General features: G+C 35.0%; 1 protein-coding gene across 3 annotated transcripts in view; it reads right to left on the bottom strand.

The window, feature by feature from the left end:
- Positions 1-20,799, bottom strand: part of capt (adenylyl cyclase-associated protein 1) — a 161,694-nt gene that overhangs the window by 63,183 nt on the left and 77,712 nt on the right. For 2 of the 3 annotated variants that reach the window (XM_081755792.1, XM_081755794.1), the window contains exons 2-3: positions 11,709-11,831; positions 4,830-4,962 (exon numbers count right to left, since the gene is read on the bottom strand). In XM_081755792.1, coding sequence (XP_081611918.1) covers positions 4,830-4,962; positions 11,709-11,831 — 256 coding nt within the window. The remainder of the gene's footprint in view (positions 1-4,829; positions 4,963-11,708; positions 11,832-20,799) is intronic. The other variant, XM_081755793.1, reaches the window with a different exon arrangement.

The raw sequence follows: 20,799 nt of genomic DNA, 5'->3' as shown, positions 1-20,799 counted from the left end.
TATTTTAAAATATTTTTAACTCTACCATCATTTTTGAAAGCTCTCCACTCCCAACTATTGTCAATATAATTCACAAGATAGGTTAGCGGAATGATTTCATATACTGATAGTATATTATTTCATTCATTAGACTAAACTTGGTACAGACTGTCATTTAGTAATTACCGAAATTTTCAATGGGAATTCTCATCTTCCTCAGCGACATTTTCTTAAATCGTTTACAGCGAATTCATCACATCAGATGGCATCAATCGATAGGCTTTTTTTAATTTATTTATTTATTTTACCTTCATTTACGAGGAAACGACTTAGTTTAAATTTTCTTTGTTTTCCAAAGCATAGGCAACAGCAAGGAGAAATTATCGTATAGAAACTGTAATAAGTGTTTTGTGCAAAATAGCTAATGAAAGTGCTAAGAAATCATATCGTGTGAATAAGAGCGAAGAATTAGTTTGTGGATACTTATGACAAGCCAAACCAGATGAAGATTATATTGAATGCATAGCGTTATTAACAAGCAGAAGATTAGCATTGTTTATAGTCTCAAGGCGGTAAATGTGTAACACATCTACACCATTCAGGAAAGTTTTGAGTAATTCCAATAGTGCAGTCAAAAGTAGCAAAAAGTAAGGAACAAATTAGTAACAAGCTGAAAATTGGTACAGATGTTGGGAATGATGTTGTAAACAACATATTAAGTCCCCTAAAATCTCAGGTGACCTTCGCCGCCATTTTGGAAAATGGCGACTGGAAGTGTCAAATGAACAATACACAGATAAAAATAGCAATATCTTCGCTATGGTTGAACATAAAGAAATAAACTTAGTGTCGTTTTATAGAATATAGATAACACAATATTTTTTAAAGAGCAATAATTTTTCATAAAACGCATACTTTTACAAATATTTAGCTCTAAATTCTAAAATTCTGAAAACTACCGCAAACTGATTTACAATATTATTGAACTTAGGAAGTAGACATTAAACGTTAAAATTTGACATAGATTATTTAAATGACAAACTAAAATCTCACAACTTCTTCGTTTACCATATTGGAAAATGTCAAAATGTCTGAAGTAATTGAAAGATAATATTTTGTTAAGTGAAATATAAAATCTGGACCGGGCTAAATATTTGAGAAACTGTAAATGCAGTCGATTCGAAGTCAATTGCGATCAATGGTGGTGCAAGGGGGAAACATTATGACCTTTTTACGGTTGTCCTCCGTCATCTTGGTGACTGCCATCTTGGAATCAACTTGTTTATTATAAATGGCAACGGGGTCGTGTGACATATTAAACAACATCCTCATGCGAGGGGAAACCCAATGGTAAGATTATTTTTCCAAAGCCTGCATCAGTTTTAAAGTTGTGATTAGATTTAGGATATGTTATATGTGAAAAGCTGTGAAATGTGATGTGCAAAATTTCTAATTGAAAAATAAAGTAAAAAACAAGCTTTGTAACATCTCACGTTACGTATTCTTTAATAACCAGGAAAAGAGAGAGTTAACACACATGAGACAATTACAATCACATGACGTGTTCAGCATGCCCACCGTTCTGTTCTATGCATATCCTTAACCGTGAGACCCAGTGCTTGTGCACTCTGCGAAGCATGGTTGGTGATATTTATTCACAGGCCGTAATGATTCTCTTTTTCAGGTAGCCAATGTCAATAATTTTACATTAAGCTTTAAAGTGTTCCTAAAGATAGAAATCCAAAGGAGATAGGTCGGAGGACCTTGCTGGCCACTCAATTAGTCCATGCCGACCTAACTAACAACCGGGAAAGTATTCATTGAACCATCGATTACATTACCACCATAATGCGGCGGTGCTCATCTTGTTGCGAATATTGATGAAATCACCATCATGATGTTATGCCACTCTTTCAACAAAAGTGTCATAACAGTGTTTTCACGCATATCTCCATATTGCGCAGCATCTTAGGTCCCGTCAATGAAAACAGGTCCAATAAGTTTCCGTCCCATACTCCACATCACACCATTATCTTACCTGAATCTTGCATCTTTGATGCATCTATCTAATTAAAATTTGTATTAGCTCTGTACCGAATATTTACCCAATTCCGAGAACTCCTACGGTAAAGCCTTTTTTTTTTTTTTTTTTTTTTTTAAATCTGCAACGGTTTTGAAGTTGTAAATTTAAATAAGCTAGAATATGTTATCATATAGACTTAAATTTTGCTATGTGTGGAAGATTGTATAGACGGGAACGGACTGTCTCTTTTTCTTTTTTCTTGTAAGTAGGACAGGGTGTTAAGTCGAGAGGAAAGAATCGAAATTTTTCTTTTGGCTAGATGATGCAGATCAGCAATAACATCCGTCTTCAAAGAGTAACATCCTAATCACGAGCCGGTGACAGACAGTGGTGTACGAAAACTAATCCGCAAATTCATGGCAAAGGGAAATGTTGATTTTCCTCGATCAGGACAACCACGAAATGCAACTGATCCAGACACATCGGCAGCTGTGTTGGGGTGTATTGGTGAAAAGTCCTATGAAGAGTGTGCGACGACTATCAAGTGAACATAATGCTAGTGTCAAAAGTGTTCAAAGAATATTAAAAAGGAAAAAGTGGCACCCTTAAAAATTAAAGGTGAAACAAAAAATGCCAGAGGATGATTTAGATAGACCAATGGAGTTTTGTGAGTTGGAGTTGGTCCAGATAGTTCATGTCCCAGTGTTTCCTCATACCATTGTTTCTAGTAATGATGCAAATTTCTATGTAACAGGTGAGATTAACAACCAAAATGTCCGATACAGGGCTGATACAAATCTTAATTGGATAGATGCATCAAAGATGTAGGTAAGGTAATGGTGTGGTGTGTAATATGGGGTGAAAACTTATTGGACCTGTTTTCATTGATGGGACCTGGGATGCTGCACAATATGGAAATATGCTTGAAAACAATGTTATGCCTCTTTTGTTGGAAGAGGAAGGGTGATTTGGTCAATATTGGCAACAAGATGGAGCACCGTCGCATTATGGTGGTAATGTAATCAATGGTTCAATGAACACTTTCCCGGTTGTTGGATAGGTCGGCATGGACCAGGTGAGTGGCCAGCAACGTCCCCCGACCTACCTAATTTGGATTTCTATCTTTAGGGTCACTTTAAAACTACTGTCTAAAAGTGTAAAATTTTTGACATTGGCTACCTGAAAAGGAGAATCATTACGGCCTGTGAATAAATATCACCAACCATGCTTCGCAGAGTACACAAGCACTGGGTCTCATGGTTAAGGATATGCATAGAACAGAACGGTGAGCATGCTGAACACGTCATGTGATTGTAATTGTCTCATGTGTGTTAACTCTCTCTTTTCCTGGTTATTAAAGAATACGTAATGTGAGATGTTACAAAGCTTGTTTTTTACTTTATCTTTCAATTCGAAACTTCGCACAGCACATTTCACAGCTTTTCACATATAACATATCCCAAACCTATTCATAACTTCAAAACTGAAGTAGGTTTTGGAAAAATAATCTTACCATTGGGTTTCTCTCCGAACGAGGATGTTGTTTAATATGTCACATGACCATGTTGTCATTTAAAATAAACAAGTTGATTACAAGATGGCAGAGGACAACCTTAAACACGTCATAATGTTTTCCCACCTTGCACCACCAATGATCGCAATTGACTTCGGATTGACTGCATTTACAGTTTCTCAAATATTTTGCCCGGTCCAGATTTTGTATTTACTTGACAAAATATTATCTTTCAATTACTTCAGACATTTTGACATTTTCCAATATGGTAAACGAAGAAGTTGTGGGATTTTAGTATGTCATTAAATAATCTTTATCAACATCTATGTCAAATTTTAACTTTTAATGTTTCCTTCCTAAGTTCAATAAAATTGTAAACCAGTTTGACGGTAGTTTTCGGAATCTTAGAATTTAGAGCTAAATATTTGTAAAAGTATGCGTTTTATGAAAAATTGTTTCTCTTTAAAAAATATTGTGTTATCTATATTCTATAAAACGACACTAAGTTTATTTTTTTATGTTCAACCGTAGCGAAAATATTGCTATTTTTATCTGTGTATTGTTCATTTGACACTTCCAGCCGCCATTTTCCAAAATGGTGGCGAAGGTCATCTGGGATTTCAGGGGACTTTTAGTAGGTTGTTTAAAACATCATTCCCAACATCTGTACCTATTTTCAGCTTGTTACTAATTTGTTCCTTTCTTCATTAAAATTTGAGCTTCGTTTACTGCACTAGAAGGGAAGTTTCAGGCTGGTTCTGTAGAAGTCAAAAATATTTTGAACTGCAATTTTGGTTTCTGATAATATCGAGGTAATTGAATATGATTTTATTACTAAAAGAAACAATTTTGTTTTGATTCTTCTATACCACAACTATTACTGCCATGTCACGTAATGAGATTGTTGTAGATACTTTAGTAACTGCTGCTGAGGAAGATGAATTGAAACTTTGGGCACTCAATAAATAAACGACGTATACCAAGATTGATCTAAGTGAATATTTGTAGTTACGCATCAGTTTAGTTCCTTAAGTTTCTTTGGTGTAAATACAGAGAAAGGTATAGAGATGGATGTTTAAAAGAAAAATCTATTTATACTTTTAAAATCCCTGTATTTATACTTTTTTTTTCTCCGAAGACAATTTGATACTTTTACGCAATCTTTTACACAAAGACAGTTACTATGTTTTCCCGTAATTTGTATCGTATAATGGTTTAATGATCGATCATTCCTTATTCTTTTCATAAATTATGTACTAACAGTAAAACTATAAATCGAAAATACAGTTAAGAGGTGATTTTGGAAACACTTACTCAAAGGCCTCCTGCACAAGTTTAGCATGGGTACCAACATCTACACCTATCTTACTTGAACATTGCAAGTAAGTTCGCAGTGGTCCTTGGAGTATATCGTTATAAGCTTCTACAGTCGCACTCATGTTTTCGTCTGGAAATAAAATTACAAGTATTAATTAAATATTACACAAGATTCAAATCGACAATAACTACGAACACCTACACATAAAATGTATACAGCACTTTAACAAGTTCTGAGATGATGATTAACCCCAACGTGGGCACAACGGAAGAGTACCGGTACATAAATTATCTCTAATTGAAGGATCTTTCGTTCAATTTTGGTACCACCTACATGACTGAGGGTTTTCCTAGCCGCGCCAGGTCAAAGTGATTTAAATACACGCAAAACGCAAATAAAGCCTCGAAATACAAAGCGCGAGGCAAAATTAGTTTGAAAGACCAAGGTCTAACTTACTAGAAAGTAGTCCCAGAACTTTTTAGAGTTATTCCATAGTAAGTACGCCTACTTCTGATGTACAGTATAATCAAGTTGATTACGATATACGCTATTTATTTATTTATTTTTAACGAAACGGATATTTGTATTATAAATTAATGATATACCTACTGCAATAAACAATGTTATGAAAACCTCTCGGTGCCTTTCTGAGAAAAATAATGATAAATGGACTGTGAAATCAGTTGCCAATGCAATGATGAGTGATGCTAGTGAGTAATGAATGAGATTTTGTGTGCTTACTATACTTGCTGAGCCTTAATTCAAACCTGAAAGTTATGGTTTCCTCATCTACAAATAACTGGACACTTGCTTTAGTAGAAACTATACGGAAGTTTTGTCAATTGCTGCCCGTTTAATTTGTATCAAGGACTTTACTGCCTTAAACTGAGTAACTATGTAAAATGCAGGGGCGTGAACATGAATTACACAAATATTTTACATGGAAGAACAGTGAGTGAATGGCAGAGCGCTCACCTCTACTGTGAGTGGTCATTTGTTTAGTTCCAGTCAATGCAAGTTTGAGATAGACAACATCGTCTCCGTGAGTTTTATCGGGAATGTTTCCTCCTACATTCCCATTAATCAATTCTTTCACAGTCGTTCACCTTCGTTAATCATCCGTCTTTTTGTAGCCTACAGGGTATAATCATCGGACGTAAAACTAAAAGATTTCATTTTCTTTTTGAGTTCATACGCTAGTAGCGGCGAAGTTTTACTTAGGTCAAGTAAGCAATCTTGGACGGGGCACCAGTTAGAGAGACGGAATAATGTACATTAAAAACATAGGACACGGAAACAATGTCAAATTTTCCAAACGATACGAAAAATAATTTACAGTAGTTAATATTTTGACAATTATCAGTTCACTTGAAAGTGTAAAAATAAATAAATAAATAAAATAAAAATAAAAAGGTATATAGTTGGTACTTGTCTATTTCATATCTAAGTTTGCTTGTCTGTTTTCTAAAATCAAAGTACCTTAAATATATTTTTAAAAAGTGAAGTGTGTTTTTTTCGTTAAATTATCAAAAAGGAGGCCCAACTTTGTTAAGTGCCTAGGGTCTTTTCAGTCTGAGCCTTCATGCAAATCTCAGTTCATATTTTCGTTGAAAGGCCATCGATAATACAGTCACACCCACCCACCCAATAAATAAATAAATAAATAAATAAATAAATAAAAATAAAAATAAAAGTTCTGTGCACCGGACCCCAAGATGTAGTTTGTTACACAGAATTCAAATTTCGAAACTCCAGGACAACTGACTGTCATTTTTTCTTTTTATGGGAGAAAAATTTGAGCGATTTTGGATAGAGAGGATATACATGTAACATAGCCATAAAAAAAAAAAAAGCAACGGACTTCAGGATATATGGAATCAATGTATTTTGTTACACAAAATTTCGGAACTCCAGGACGGCTGACCGTGTCTTTTTTAATGGGTAATTTTGGATAGAGAGTCCTGATTTTCGCCCATAGAACAAAATTGATACAGTCAATCGTCATGGGGTTTCCAAATTAGGATTCTGTGCAACACCGGTGCACAGAACCTTTTTTTTCGGGGGGCGGGGGAGATGGCTGTGCAATTGTCTTGAACTGGACAAACGTCGTGGAGGTAATGACACAGCAAATAAGTACGTAGAGCACTATACGAAGCAAAAAAGTACTTTTGATCAATGTAAAGCTCGCAATATAGGACGTGTACTGCATGATTTTGTAAGATATATTTTCACTCCACAAAACACAAAATGCGTGCCCTAATTACGGGTCGTCTTTCCAAACCTCCCAATTCTAATTTTTCGAGTAATATCTACATTTCGGTCTCTTTTCAACCCTATTTCCGTCTACTTCTATACATTATTGCAATCTTTTTTATCCAATTACCAAAGACGTTTAAGGAATCCTTTTAGATTCTGTTTACGACATAGGAAAATGGCATTTCCAATGGCATCGGTGGAGGAGACATCTGCCTACATTGAATCCTTTAGCTCTGAAAACAGCCTGCATTCACTGCGGAGAACAGGTGAGCAGGTGGGTAAGGAAGCATTTCTCTTCTATCCTGGACATTACATGCTCAACTTTTGAATACGTGATTGCTTCATGCATTGCAGCAACATCGGTTGAACCACTCACAGCCAGGTTTCTTTCTCCACTGGGGAAATTCACGATCAATAAGGAGATGCATTTTTATAGTGGAGAACAAAACCTGACTGACACATGTTTAGCCGATGTTGCTGCAATGCACAAAGTAACCGCTTACCAAAAGTTGAACAATGTATTGTCCAGAGATATTCTGTCCATCTGGTACGTGATCAGACACAGCTTCCCTTTTATTCCAAAAGATGGCGTAAAGAACATTCTTATCACCTAGTGAAACTTCTTGGGTGGAGGCGAAGAGGAATGTTTCCACTGTCTGATTTCATTGTTTCTGAACTGAAGAAAGAAATAACATTTCATCCATTGTGATAACAGATAAGAACACCTGCCCATTGAATGTATAGTGCCTTGTCAAAAGAAAACTGGCAATTACCAAGCGAGAGGCCATGTTCTCTTCATCCAGTTGTCGGGACCCAACGTGAACCAACAATGGGCAGCTCCAAGTTGTCATGAGAGAATCCTCATGAATTGAGGTTATAGATATCCTCAATAGTTCTTCCCTAACATTTTCACAACCAGGGCCTCAGCTAAAGCGTGTCTTCTTGGTGGTGGTACAAACTGAGCACCCAGACTTTGACACACCAGTAAAATAACAAACCCACTTAAGAATCAGCAGGAGTATTATCCCCCAAACATTCTCTAACTTCTTATAAATAACGATAACTTTTTCACAATGTCCAAACAAAAACTTTTAATGGCATGATGCTCCCCCCACAGTGAAATCTGTCATTTCAGGGTAACTATTAATCACCGCTTTCCTTTCGAGACGAACCTTCAAAACAAGTTCTGAAAGATCAGCTAAACTTAATTTATACAATCAAATTTAGTTACATTCGTTTTTGAACTAGAGAAAAATGACACATTGTTTTGATATGCACCTCGTACATGATACTACTAACATCTGAAAGAATAATTTCATGACTTTATATGCATTCAATACGTGTATTCACATGCGGTACGCACATATGCTTTCTTCCAAGAATTGTAATGCTATTAATTTCTTTTGTAACATTACGCTTTTACATAAATACTAATTTTGATCTTCGAGTTTGAGCCATGTATCCGGATAATGGTGTGGATGAATGTCCGGATAACTTATTTTCCTTTCCTCCGAACACACAAACAAACGGAAACAGTTTCATGAAGTCAGATACCTCACGTATAATACATTTAACCAGACTAACAAGTAGCATATTATTCAACGAAAATATTATACAGATCATTCGGAAGACGTAGGAATAGGAACAATTTCAATACTGTATGTTCATAAATATATATCTTTACAAAGGACAAAAGTATTTCAAGAATTTCCTATTTACAAGAATATTTTGGAACTAAACAAATTACCAATAGCGATTTAAACTCACACATACGCTCATTAAAATGATTGGCCTTTCCTTGAAAACAGCAACTGGGAGCAGTACAGAGGGCCATAGGTCAGTAGTTGGCGCATACGAACTTTTAGTTAGCGTAACGTGAGTGCGTTTGGACTCACTTGAGGACTTACTCTCAAGAGTATAAATACGCATCAGACGTATGCCATAAAAACGATCACGCAAACAGCACAAACCAATTTGTGCCAGATGACGTACGAAAATGAGATACTATCTAACAGAGTAAGGGCTGGAGCAAAGCAGGGGGGAGGGGGGCTCGCGGGGAGGGTGTCCGCAGGAAGAAGACGCGTCAGCGACGGAGGGTATGCGAAAATAATTTTATATCGCATAAAAGCACATAGGTTTGAGCACTTGTCATGGCTTCACACTTGTAAACATAGCATACAGGTTTCCCAGACTGTCCAGAAACACTCCTGGATGAAAATTAGTATGTTACACAGTCATTCTTTATATGCAAGCATTCATTTTAACTGTAGAATAGCCCTTGTACTGGTTCCATACTTGTAATATTACACTTGTAAACACGAAATACTCATTTCCTACATTATATATATATAAAAAAAAAATGATAGTGAAATTTAATTTCTACACAATTCCCTTTCATATGGACTCACTTATTTAAATCGTAAAATTGATATTTTTATAGCGAACTATTCTTGATCAATACTATATATATAATGAAAAACGTGAAATTGTACATATACCGTAGAGTCTTGCTCCTCTCCAAGCAAAATCTCAAATTATGCTGCTGGATTAATGGTGAAAGAAATGGTAGAATTAACACTGTAAGAGAAATCCCGTCCGAATACACTTGGCCTAGGATCGAACGGCAGCCACCCTATCATCATCATGGACTCCGTAAAAAGGGTACCACGATATGTGTGAAAGTAAAACAGACATAATCATAAGATGAAAAAATTGCTCTGCTTGTGCACTGAAAATTAAAAAACGGTTGTTTTTCTAAGTGTTGACAGAGAGAAGACTTACTTTCATCATTTTACGTTTGATACACTCACAAAAACTAATTATCTTGTATTCCGAGTTTCTTCCGAATATAACGATTTGATGCTCCAGGCCCAATGTTTCGCGCAGCGTATAAACTTCGTCCAAACTTGTTCTAAGATTATGTTTGTGCTGTGTTACATGTTATAATCTGGAACATATGTACGCATAGTGAAATGTATACACTATGCTCAACGCAATACAAACTTCTTGTATTGAGGTACTTAGTACAAAGTTTTGCAACAAGCTCTGCAAGGAAATAAAAATCTGACTATTTGCGAGACATGCTGCAGACCGATTCATTTCAAGCCGATCTTTAGAAAGAACACAATATGTTTGCGTTGCAATTGTGGCTGTCTTTTGTATCTTTATATCACGTAATATTACTAATGTGCTTTTACGGATGTGTTGTGAACAGTGCACGCGTATACGCTCCATCCCATTTATTTTATTGAATGCAAAACTTGGACAACACATTCAGGATTCTACAACAAAAACTAGTAGTGCTACCCACAAGATGATATCTGATGATGTCTTGTCTCGAAAAGTATATCTGTTTCTATTTGAAAAGCCTTGTCTCGTCTAGTCTTGTTGTGGGCAACACTAAAAACTGGCACTTGCTATACTACGGGTTGGTTGCCCTGCCACCCGAATAAACGATGTTGACTTCATCGAGCAAGAGTACTTTCGGCAGCAGTATGTCTATTTCAAATCATAGAGAATACGTACGTAGAGCTTCTCTTAGTCAAACAGAATCTTACAAGGGAAGAAACAGAAACATTTTAAACATCAATACTTACTCCTCCCCCTCCGAAAAAATATAAAACAAAAGAGGTAAATGTATTGCCAAAATTCTCATTCAGCTGGGGAAAAGTTTTCATAAACTGAACGAGATATCTCATGCTCAAACGGTAATTCTTAACCTAATTATAATATTTTAGAAACGTAGGAAAGATTTGAAAGGACGTTAGGGTTCCCAACCATGGGTTGACCCATTCAGGGATAAATATTTGACAATAGACCTATGCATATTCATTTACCTCGTAGTTACTTGAGAGGCAAGGAAAATTCCTGTTACCAGCCAAATTTGAAAAAAAAGAAGTTGTTACAACTTAGGCCGGATTTCCAAACATTACATGATTAGTTTTATTTCTATTTATATATATTTTTGTAACCTCCCAGGTTTGTAATTCTCATTATCACTACATTTAACTGCACGAGACAAATACTTTTATGAAAAATCAAATTTCTCAAAAGTATCATTAATATCATCATCACAAACTTTTAGTTATGGCATATTCCACTTTTAAAAAAATGTTCAGTGTCGTATTTCCTGGGATAGAAAAAAAATAATAAAATTTTGGTCCTGGTAAAAATATCAAATCAAGTCAAACATTTTTTAGAATATCCTTTTTTATATATATAAAAAGGATTTTCAGAGTACAGAAGAAATGAAACTCTATGAACATACATACAAAGGAATATCAATTGCTTTTCTTTCAGACAACCACTGCTACTGGGAAAATCAGTCGTCGTTGCAATCATCTGAATTTTTAAGAAAGAGTCGGCATTTTTCCTGAGACTAATGATTGCGGTAGTTGAACTTACATTTTATTTATTACTATTTCTATTCAACGTAGTATTCATTATTCAAAGAACAGAAGACTGATTACCGGGATTTTAAATGTCCCGGTGAACAAAAGAATTCCTTCGACAAAAGAAGTGGAATTTCTGGGTAATCCCGCCCAAACCGGGACAGTTGGGAACCCTAAGGGACGGTAATGGGCACAACAACAAAAGATTATCAGACATTATATACTCACTGTCAGGACACCCTAAAGCGATTATGCCTGCAAATGCTTCCAGACGGTCAGTAACAATCTCCAGCCGCGTCACCAATGACGCTAATTCGGACATCATCACGGGATCGGTTTCTATATCGCACCCTGCAACACATTACAGTGGAGCAAAGTGTAAGACCGAAAACAGTAATAGTCCATAGATGCCACAGAGAACACTCCAGCAATTTATGTGATTTGAAAATGCAAAAAATGGAGAAGAATAACGATCTGAGTGACAATACAGAACTACTGAGGAAAATGTTGGATTTCAAAACAGGAGACCAAAAGCTGATGCTTCCCAGGCCTTGATTAGCAACAACAGAACATAATCAAAACAATAAAAGAGAAAAAAGGGAAAAATCTTTCATGCGTTGAGACAAGAATGAATAACAGCACAACTATAGCAAAACTTGCAACAAAAGGTGAGGAATAGATCAAACTTTTGAAAGGAATATGCTAGGAAAAAGAAAAATACTAAGGAATTTCAAACAATCGGAAGACATTAAAAAATCAGGCATATACAAATCGTCAATCAGAAAAAGCATAAATATGTTGCAATATGATCTGCACAAACATATTTAAGAGGCGAAATAACTGAGACGGGTTTAGAAAATCAGAATGTTATTATACAAAGGACAAGCCGTAGTTTTTTTTTCTGCATATACTTACATACTTTGCAGCACTGAAATTGATAAACATTCAATGAATGAAATTGATTGAAATTGCAATTCAAGAAAACATTTTGTGCTATGAGTAATGCACACACCAGAACAAATCCAAAGCAAGACACGATCTTAATCTATATGTGAAATAATCTGAACTTTATTTAACTTTATCTGAACTTTGGCCATATAGAACTGATTTTTCTATTCGTCTGCTCATTTTCCCCTCAAAAAAGCAATTATTAAATTATTCAAATCTGTTCATTTTCATAAATTAAGAGGTTTAAAAATTTGAAGTAAATGGACCATTTGTCTACGTAAATTTTCCTACAGAATATGCCCATGATCAAACAATTCTTTCTCAAATACAGTGTTGCCAATTTAGTAACTTTCTTGATAGATTTAATGATTTTATATGCTCTTTAGCGATAAAATAATATTAATAAAACCTAATCTAGAGTGATAAATCTGGTGACTTACTTCAAAATGTAATTCTGACGACAAACATACAATTTTGTTTTTTTCTAAAAGTTCTTTTAATAACTTAAGTTGACAAGACTGCTTAACAATGGTGCACTATTGGTAATTTACAATGGAAGAACACAGATGATACTGTGTCATTTTGGAGAGAAGATACTACAATGCTGGGCATACAAACCCATTCAGCGATTTGTGCAATTTAATGTTCGCTGTTTTATCTTTGCCTCCCTCAAACGCAGAACAGAAATGTGTCTTTAAAAGTATAAACATACTGAAATCCAAAGGGCGTAATAGGCTTGGACTCCTTTTGCTAAATGCCAATTTTCAAGTACGCCATTCCTTAAAATCATTTGGATAGAACTTTAACACCTATAAACTTCAACAAGAAACCATTAAATGAATTTTAGGTTTTCTGCGACTCTAAATACATGAGTACACTATTACTTATAATACACCTTATTGCCGTGTGTTTGATTACTTTCTCGTTTACAGACAAATCTAATAACTTACACGTTCATTTGACGACGAACTAATGATTTCATGTTTCTATCTAGCGACTGTACTTCGTCTACTGTTGGCAACGCTGCTCATAATATCAAATGGCAACTCTTGAGGTGAAGTCACATCAGTAAAAATTAGAATTTTATTGCTACATATTACCGGAAGAAAACCTAAATGTACCTGATGTACTAACTATACGAGAATTAGAACATTTCATAAGTTTTCTATCCTTAATTTGTAGCGACAGATGTTTAACTTCACCGGTGTGACCTCGTCAAGAGTTGCCACAGCAAATATCTATGAACAGAACTGGAGATCTCATTTATCCCCCTTCTAGTGTCCTAAAAGCAGTGTTCGAAATGGGGAAAAAAAGGCGGTGTGTTTTATATCGATTTTGACTCGACATACCGGCTTTCTAAATGCTGAAATACAGTGAGGGTATGTTGTCTAAAAGATTGCATTTCTATTTATATAATTATTAAAGATCACTGGAGAGTTTCTCTGTAGTTACAGGGGCAAGGAACATGAAAAAACTTTGATCCCCCAGCAACAACTCTCTGAAAAAAAACAAATATCATTTTATGGTGTGTTATAGAAAATACACGAAAATGCTCAAAAACCGAGATTTTATATTAATAATTTCCTGCGGGAAAACTCCCGGAACCCTCACCCGATTGAAAGATATTCCACGTCAGACAACCCCTAAATCCGCCCATACTCAAAATATGGCATTTATATGCATTAAGGCAAGAAGACACACACACATTTAAGAAAGAAACAATTCAATATGGCACATCAAAATATAAACTAGGTGAATTCCTTTAAAGGCACCTCCTTTTCAAAACAAAAGGTAGGAAAAAGATAACAAAAATGTCGGTGTTGTCAACTTAGAAATAATTTCTACATACGAAATAAAATCTCTTTGCGTGCAAAGCTATTCGTCAATTACTGCGTATAAAAATGGATTTATTAAAGGTATATAGAATCTATTCTCCAGTAAGGGTATGTCTTGATCACTGGAAACCAGAGGCGGTATGCCTTCATCGCGGAAAACAGAGTAGGTATGGCATACCACAGCATACCGTCTCACTTCGACCACTGCCTAAGAGGATATGCAGTAAAACTAACTGCACTTGTAATCCCCGTCTGTTGATACAAATTTGCCTTTTCTCAGCCCACCCAGGAAAGCGAGAGTGAGTAGAACAAGTTTACCAGTTAAACCCGTTCCAAAGCTGTATTTTCATGATTAATACAATCGAAATATTCCACAGATGAAATCAGGAAAAATTCGTACGGTTGGTTCAATTGAAGGCACTATAAATGCTTTTACATAAGCAGGTCCAAAGTCAGGTAAGGGTTAGAGTCGGCAATCCCTACCCTAAATTATTTTTTGCCCTCTCTAAAACCGAAAATTGTTGAGAATATTTAAATTGAAGCAGAACTACATAAGGAACTCGTGCAATTTTATTTACTAAATTATTTAACCATATTTATTTCTGCGTAAAATGATATACTGTTTGCTATAGATGCACCAAACGTAACCCATTGTTCTAGGAATTTGAAACTCAGGTATTCTATTATTCCACCATGGCAAGCATCAAAGATTATGGGATCAGATGCATTTCCAAAGAATACTTGAATCGAGGTACACAATGTTACCTGCTAACATACATAAATTGTAGAACAGGCAAGAAGCTGACAGATGAAAGGGGTAACTTAATACCGTCTGTGTCCACCTTCAGCCTTCCTGAGCTTTTCAGTTGTTTATTTAATGTTCACAAAATGAGAGGTGAAAGATAAAGATGATCTACTACTCTGTTACAGATTCCATAAATAAATAGGAGTTTAGCGTTGAACAATGGTGTCTGTCACTGGCCCCTCTGTATTAATTTCTGTCCTCTTTAAGAAATCTGACTGTCTACGGGTCTGTATACTAGATTTCACTAGATTTCATGTTGTGCGTATTGATGTTAATTTTGTAGACTTAGGCGAGACATATAACAATAAGATTAATAAAGTAACTGTAACAAAACAGATATAGTATGTTTTACTTCCCTGGAGTCACTCATATTAATCATTTCTGTCTTGTTGTCCATTTCAATGGACATGCATTTTATTCCATTATTTCTCATGCTTGCAATGAGATGCTTTAATTGAGAATATTTGATACCTTAGATACACACCAGATGTAAAGTTACTCTATTAACAGTAACATCTGAAACTTTACATCTGCAGTGAACTATGAGTCTTGAAATGAAGTAGAAGGCTACCATTAAAGAACGTAGAAAAGATAAGTGAAGTGCTGTGTTTATTATTGTTTTTGTTCTTTGTGTCATAATAGTGTTGGGGTAATTATTGGTAAGCACTTAAAAGAGAAGGTAGTGAAAGTAAAATTTGTTGATGATATTGAGTTATGATGTTAAGACTTAAAGAAGAAAAGGATCTAGTAATGATACAGGCGAACAGAAAGACAGGCATTTTGATAGGAGGTACAATGATTAGGTGTATACAGTTTGCAGATGATATTGCGCTTGTGGAATCTGAAGAGAAAATCAGTACGATATTACGAGTTAGGAAGGGTTGTGAGGAATATGGGATGAAAATAGATGTGAAAAAGACAAAAGCCATGGCGACTGGAACGAAGCGATCGGTATCAAATATAGAAGTAGGAAGGGAGAAAGTAGAACAGGTGATTAGTTTTCGATACTTGGGTAGTATTATTAATGATTACCGTAAGATTACTTTCCACATCAGGGTTTACTTTGTAGAAAATATGAAAAGAGTTCACAGTCCTCTGTCGCCAAAACCATGAACAGAAAAGAGGAAGTTTCAACTGGCACCGTAAGATAGAACATCTAACTGTATTTTGGCTATAATGTTGGCGGTTAACATAAATTCTAATTACTGGGAGGGTTCATTGTTCTAGAGGTGTGGAAAGCAGTCACTGTAAAGGCCGCCAAAATTTTAAGGATATCACGTACAAGATTTTCCGTCAAAGTTAAGTCAGTTTCGTAGAATACTACTGTGTATAATGGGACCTTTATGCAATAGTTGAAACTGAAATGTGAAATGTTTTAAAGTCATAAAAAAAGTAAAACTGGAAGAAGGCGGTTTCAGCCTCTAGTCGGGGTTACTTTGCACCGGTCCAAAATACCGCTTAGATAGGAAATTATTACTACTAGAACCTCCTGCATTCTAAATTTAGGTAAATTTCCTATTTAGGAAGATGCTGGAATTAATTTCTTGTTGGAAAATAAGTTATGAACAGTGGCGGATCCAGAAAAGTAGTTTGAGAAAGGCTTCACTCACAAAGACTTCGTTTTTTTTTTTTCTTTTAGAAGTCGTTAGACTGGAAGGGGGGGGGGGTTGCAGCCTATACGCATAGGAATGACTAATATTAGATTTCTTTAAAAAAAAAAAAAAAATCATGCGATTTGGGTTGGTTTCAGCCAGAAAGTCCCAAATTCCGCAAATCTCCCGCTAATTACAGTTGGGATGAAATTCTTGGACATACGTAAGGAATAACCAAGGCAAATCAGTTCATGGGGATTTTTTTTTTTTCTGTTCCTGAGTTGGCATTTTTGTGGGACATATGCTCAACGATTAGAATGCGGTTTCTGTGCCGGTACTAGAAAATACATAATTTTCTTTACAAATATCGATAAGTACTGATACCGGTACCCTCATTCTAATATCAATATTTGTAGACTGCATGCAGTTTTGTGTAGAAAGTAAAATGTATAAATACTGAAGGGAAAACATTGCACAGAAACGTTATGTTCGTATGTTGAACACACTTTTCTCTATGTTGTGCAAAGTAACCCCAGCTATGGGGTTACTTTACACCAAAGTTTATATTTCAATAACTATGGTTATACTGAATGTTTACTAATGAACTTGCACTAATGTTTAACTTACATATCTAGCTATTATATGTTTAAAATACACTGTTCTAAATCACTATGTTTGTAAGTTACATGTGATTTTCTTTAAAATGGCTTAAATCTTGTGCAAAGTAAGTCTTACGGTATATGAGGTGCGAACGTGAAATAAAAGTAAGTATATGAATTGCGAAAGTACCCTTTAGGGGGAAGAAAATAATACTTTACGGGACCTGGAACAAGGAGATGAAGAAAAGATTATAAAATGCTTCGTGTGGAGTATTGTACTGTGTGGGTTAGAAACATGGACATTACGTAAAAATGATGAAAAATAACTGGAAGTTTTCGAAATGTGGGTGTGAAGAAGAATGGAGAGGATTAGCTAAGTAGGGGGAAACGAATGAGGTCTTACAAATGGTGGGGGAGAAAAGAACAATTTTAGATATTATTAAGAAGAGGAAGAGAAGCTGGTTGGGACATTGGCTAAGAAGGTACTGTATCATGGGAGACAGTTAGACGGTATGGTAACAGTAAAGAGAGGGTAGAAGGAATTACAATTAATGGACGATATTAAAATACAAGAATCGTACGTGAAGACGAAAAGGCTAGCGGAAGACCCTGGAACATGGAAGGTTCTCAGTGCGGCAAGTGGCGTGCTAATAATGGTACAATATCTATAATAATAATAATAATAATAATAATAATAATAATAATAATAATAATAATAATAAAAATAAAAATAAGCATTCTGCAAAAGTTTACTTCAAATAATATTATAGTACGCCATACTATCTGTAGAAAACCTTTCTCCATTATAAAGGACAAATAGACTCAACGGTAATTTTTTTAAACAAAGAGCGGCACCGCAAGTTTTAAGGGGGTGATTGTAGGAAAAGTTTACTTTTCCTCATAACTCGTTGCATTGTAACTTCATCCTATGTAACATATGACAAGACGAAAAGCAGAAAAAACTGCAAGTGCAAGATGCTAATTAGAGCCCACTTGACAGCGCCGGAAATTTTCAAAGACAATGACTAAAGAAGACTTCGTGTTCTTTCTTAATTAATACCATCATAGCTTCTGTTCTGTTGTACTTTGTATCTGCATGTCTAAGGCCATTCTGTAATTCATATGGAATTGATTTCTATTCTCTTTAATTATCTTTATTTATGTGACAGATGTTTGTATCGGCAACTTTCTTGGTATCCCCTATTACATTTGAGATGCTAAGTCAAAAATCGTCATGATATGCACGTCAAAAAGAGGATATTATTAGTGCCGAAGGTATAGCAGCAGTAGCTGGAACGTCTAAAATAAAAAATAAACTAGATGAGTTAAGATTTTTTGAAAAAAAAAAAAAAAAAAAAAAAACCTGATTGAGATAGAAATTAATGGTTCCTCTGAATTTGAATATTCCATTAGATGACCAGGATTCAGTTCAATTATCAGCAAGTAAGATTTATTCAATTGCCTATTTTACACAGCATATATAGTAGGATTCTAGTGTAGATAATATGGTTAAAATTAACAACCTATATGCCTTACAGTCAGTATGTTGTTCAAATCTACAAATAAAGTAGAAATCAGTTCTCTCATAGAGCTTCACTTGATGACAATATTGTCTGGAATATCGAAACTTCTCGGGATAGATTATTATTAACTATTTATTGTGATTTATTATTTCTCAGAATTTAATGAAAAGATAGAAATCTCTCGACAAAATATGAAAGAATACACTAAGAAGATTTACGTTTATTGCTAAAATCCTTTATGTACCTGTGAAGAACAATAAGGAAGAATTTCCATAAGTAAGAATTCACACCCCCTGAGTCCACTTGTTCATTGGAATTAAAATGCATATTAATATTCCGAGAGTATTTTTGGCTAGGGCTATGTACTTTTGATTTTGTGCTAGACCACAGTAGTTAATTGGTGATTCGAGGGTAATTTTTGGCTACGGCTGTATACTTTTAGTGGTGTTGTGACAGATCAATAGTGCACCAATATATATATCACTAAGAATTGGAAATGGAGGAATTAATTTAAGACATGTTTCGTATACCTGGTCAATGATCCGAACAAAACGTTCCGTAAATATTTTAAATGTGAATTAAGGCTGAAAATGAGATTGCTGTGTGTCAGGAAGAATATCACAATCTAGTTTAGATATGTATAAAAAAATTATGAACTGTTCTACGGATTTCTGCCTGCTTTATTGTTAAATTCTGTTAATTATAGATTTATCTATAATTTCAGATAATCTTAACTATATTTAGCTCTCTATTACGTAAAAACGAAAAGAATCTTGTTTGTGATCGCATCACAGGTAACAGAGGCGGCTTTAGGATTTTAATTTTGGGCAAGCCGCTTCCTCGCTTGTGGATACATATACACATTTGATAGATTAATGACAGTAGGAAATTATTTTTACAGTAGTGGTTGATGTTATTTGTTAAATAATTATCTATCATTAATATAAGTAGTGGAAAATACATTTCCTCTATTATATATTTTAGTGTTTATATATATTTTTTTAAATTTTAGGGTAGGCCCGTCCCTACCCGCTAAAGCCGCCACTGACGCGGAAACGTGAACCATTTAAAATGAATTTTTGGATATAGCCTGCTTACTTCGAAACGGGTTTTTATCATATCACTTTGATTAAAACGCGTACCCTAAGAGGGGAGCGGGAGGTCGAAATTTATGCGAAAAATTGAGTGTCCCACGATCTTGTCAAGTTGGAAAGATGAAACTTAGTGTACAAACTCCTCATTAAAAACACGTAGACACGTATACCAGCGTGAGCTGGGATTTTATTGTTATTTTGGACGCATCCTAAAGGAGCTACAGGGAGTTCAAAATTTCAGCCAAGAACAGTATGTCACAAGACAATCAGGTTAGAATTTGAAACTCGGTATAAACTTCTGATTACAATAAAGGGACACATCTCTTCCAGTTTTCGAAAGTTTCCATTTTAAGGAGGAACAGACGGCATTTTCTACAGTACATGACTTTTTTCGAATTGAAATAGACATTGCCTGTTGTTTATGACTGTGTCACAAGGAAATATTTCAATAGTTTGAAATGACTTTTTCAATATACAACTACTTCAAGATGGGAGTTTATCACGTATTTAATTAAAAGATATATCCTAAGGGAGTAGAGGAATGTACGCAAAAATAGAATATCCTTTGGGGTTTTTATTACGTATTATACTTTCATTAGTATGGGCATGCTGAGGAGAAGAGGTTCAAATATTTTCCATCTCTCCGTAAGTAGAACGGGCACTTCGGCTAGTATTCTATAAGCTATTTAACTACTTTTTTGATGGCTAAAACAATAGCAATTTTTAGCATCATAAACCCCGTTGCTTTTTAAGTGTATTAGTCATTAACATATCAAGACAGTAAGTTTACAACGTGTTTTAAATATAACTTTTTTTTTGTTTACTGCTACTTACGTAGTATCGCAACAAAACGATAATATTCACAAAATGCTTCTTAATCTTGCTTCAACTCTCAAACGATTTGACACTAGACTGTAACAGTA

This window comes from Thermobia domestica, chromosome 4 (genome assembly GCF_964235325.1).
Source record: "Thermobia domestica chromosome 4, izTheDome1.hap1.1, whole genome shotgun sequence".
Taxonomy (NCBI): domain Eukaryota; kingdom Metazoa; phylum Arthropoda; class Insecta; order Zygentoma; family Lepismatidae; genus Thermobia; species Thermobia domestica.
The sequence above is the reverse complement of the archived record's forward strand: the minus strand, read 5'-3'. Positions and strand labels throughout refer to the sequence as shown.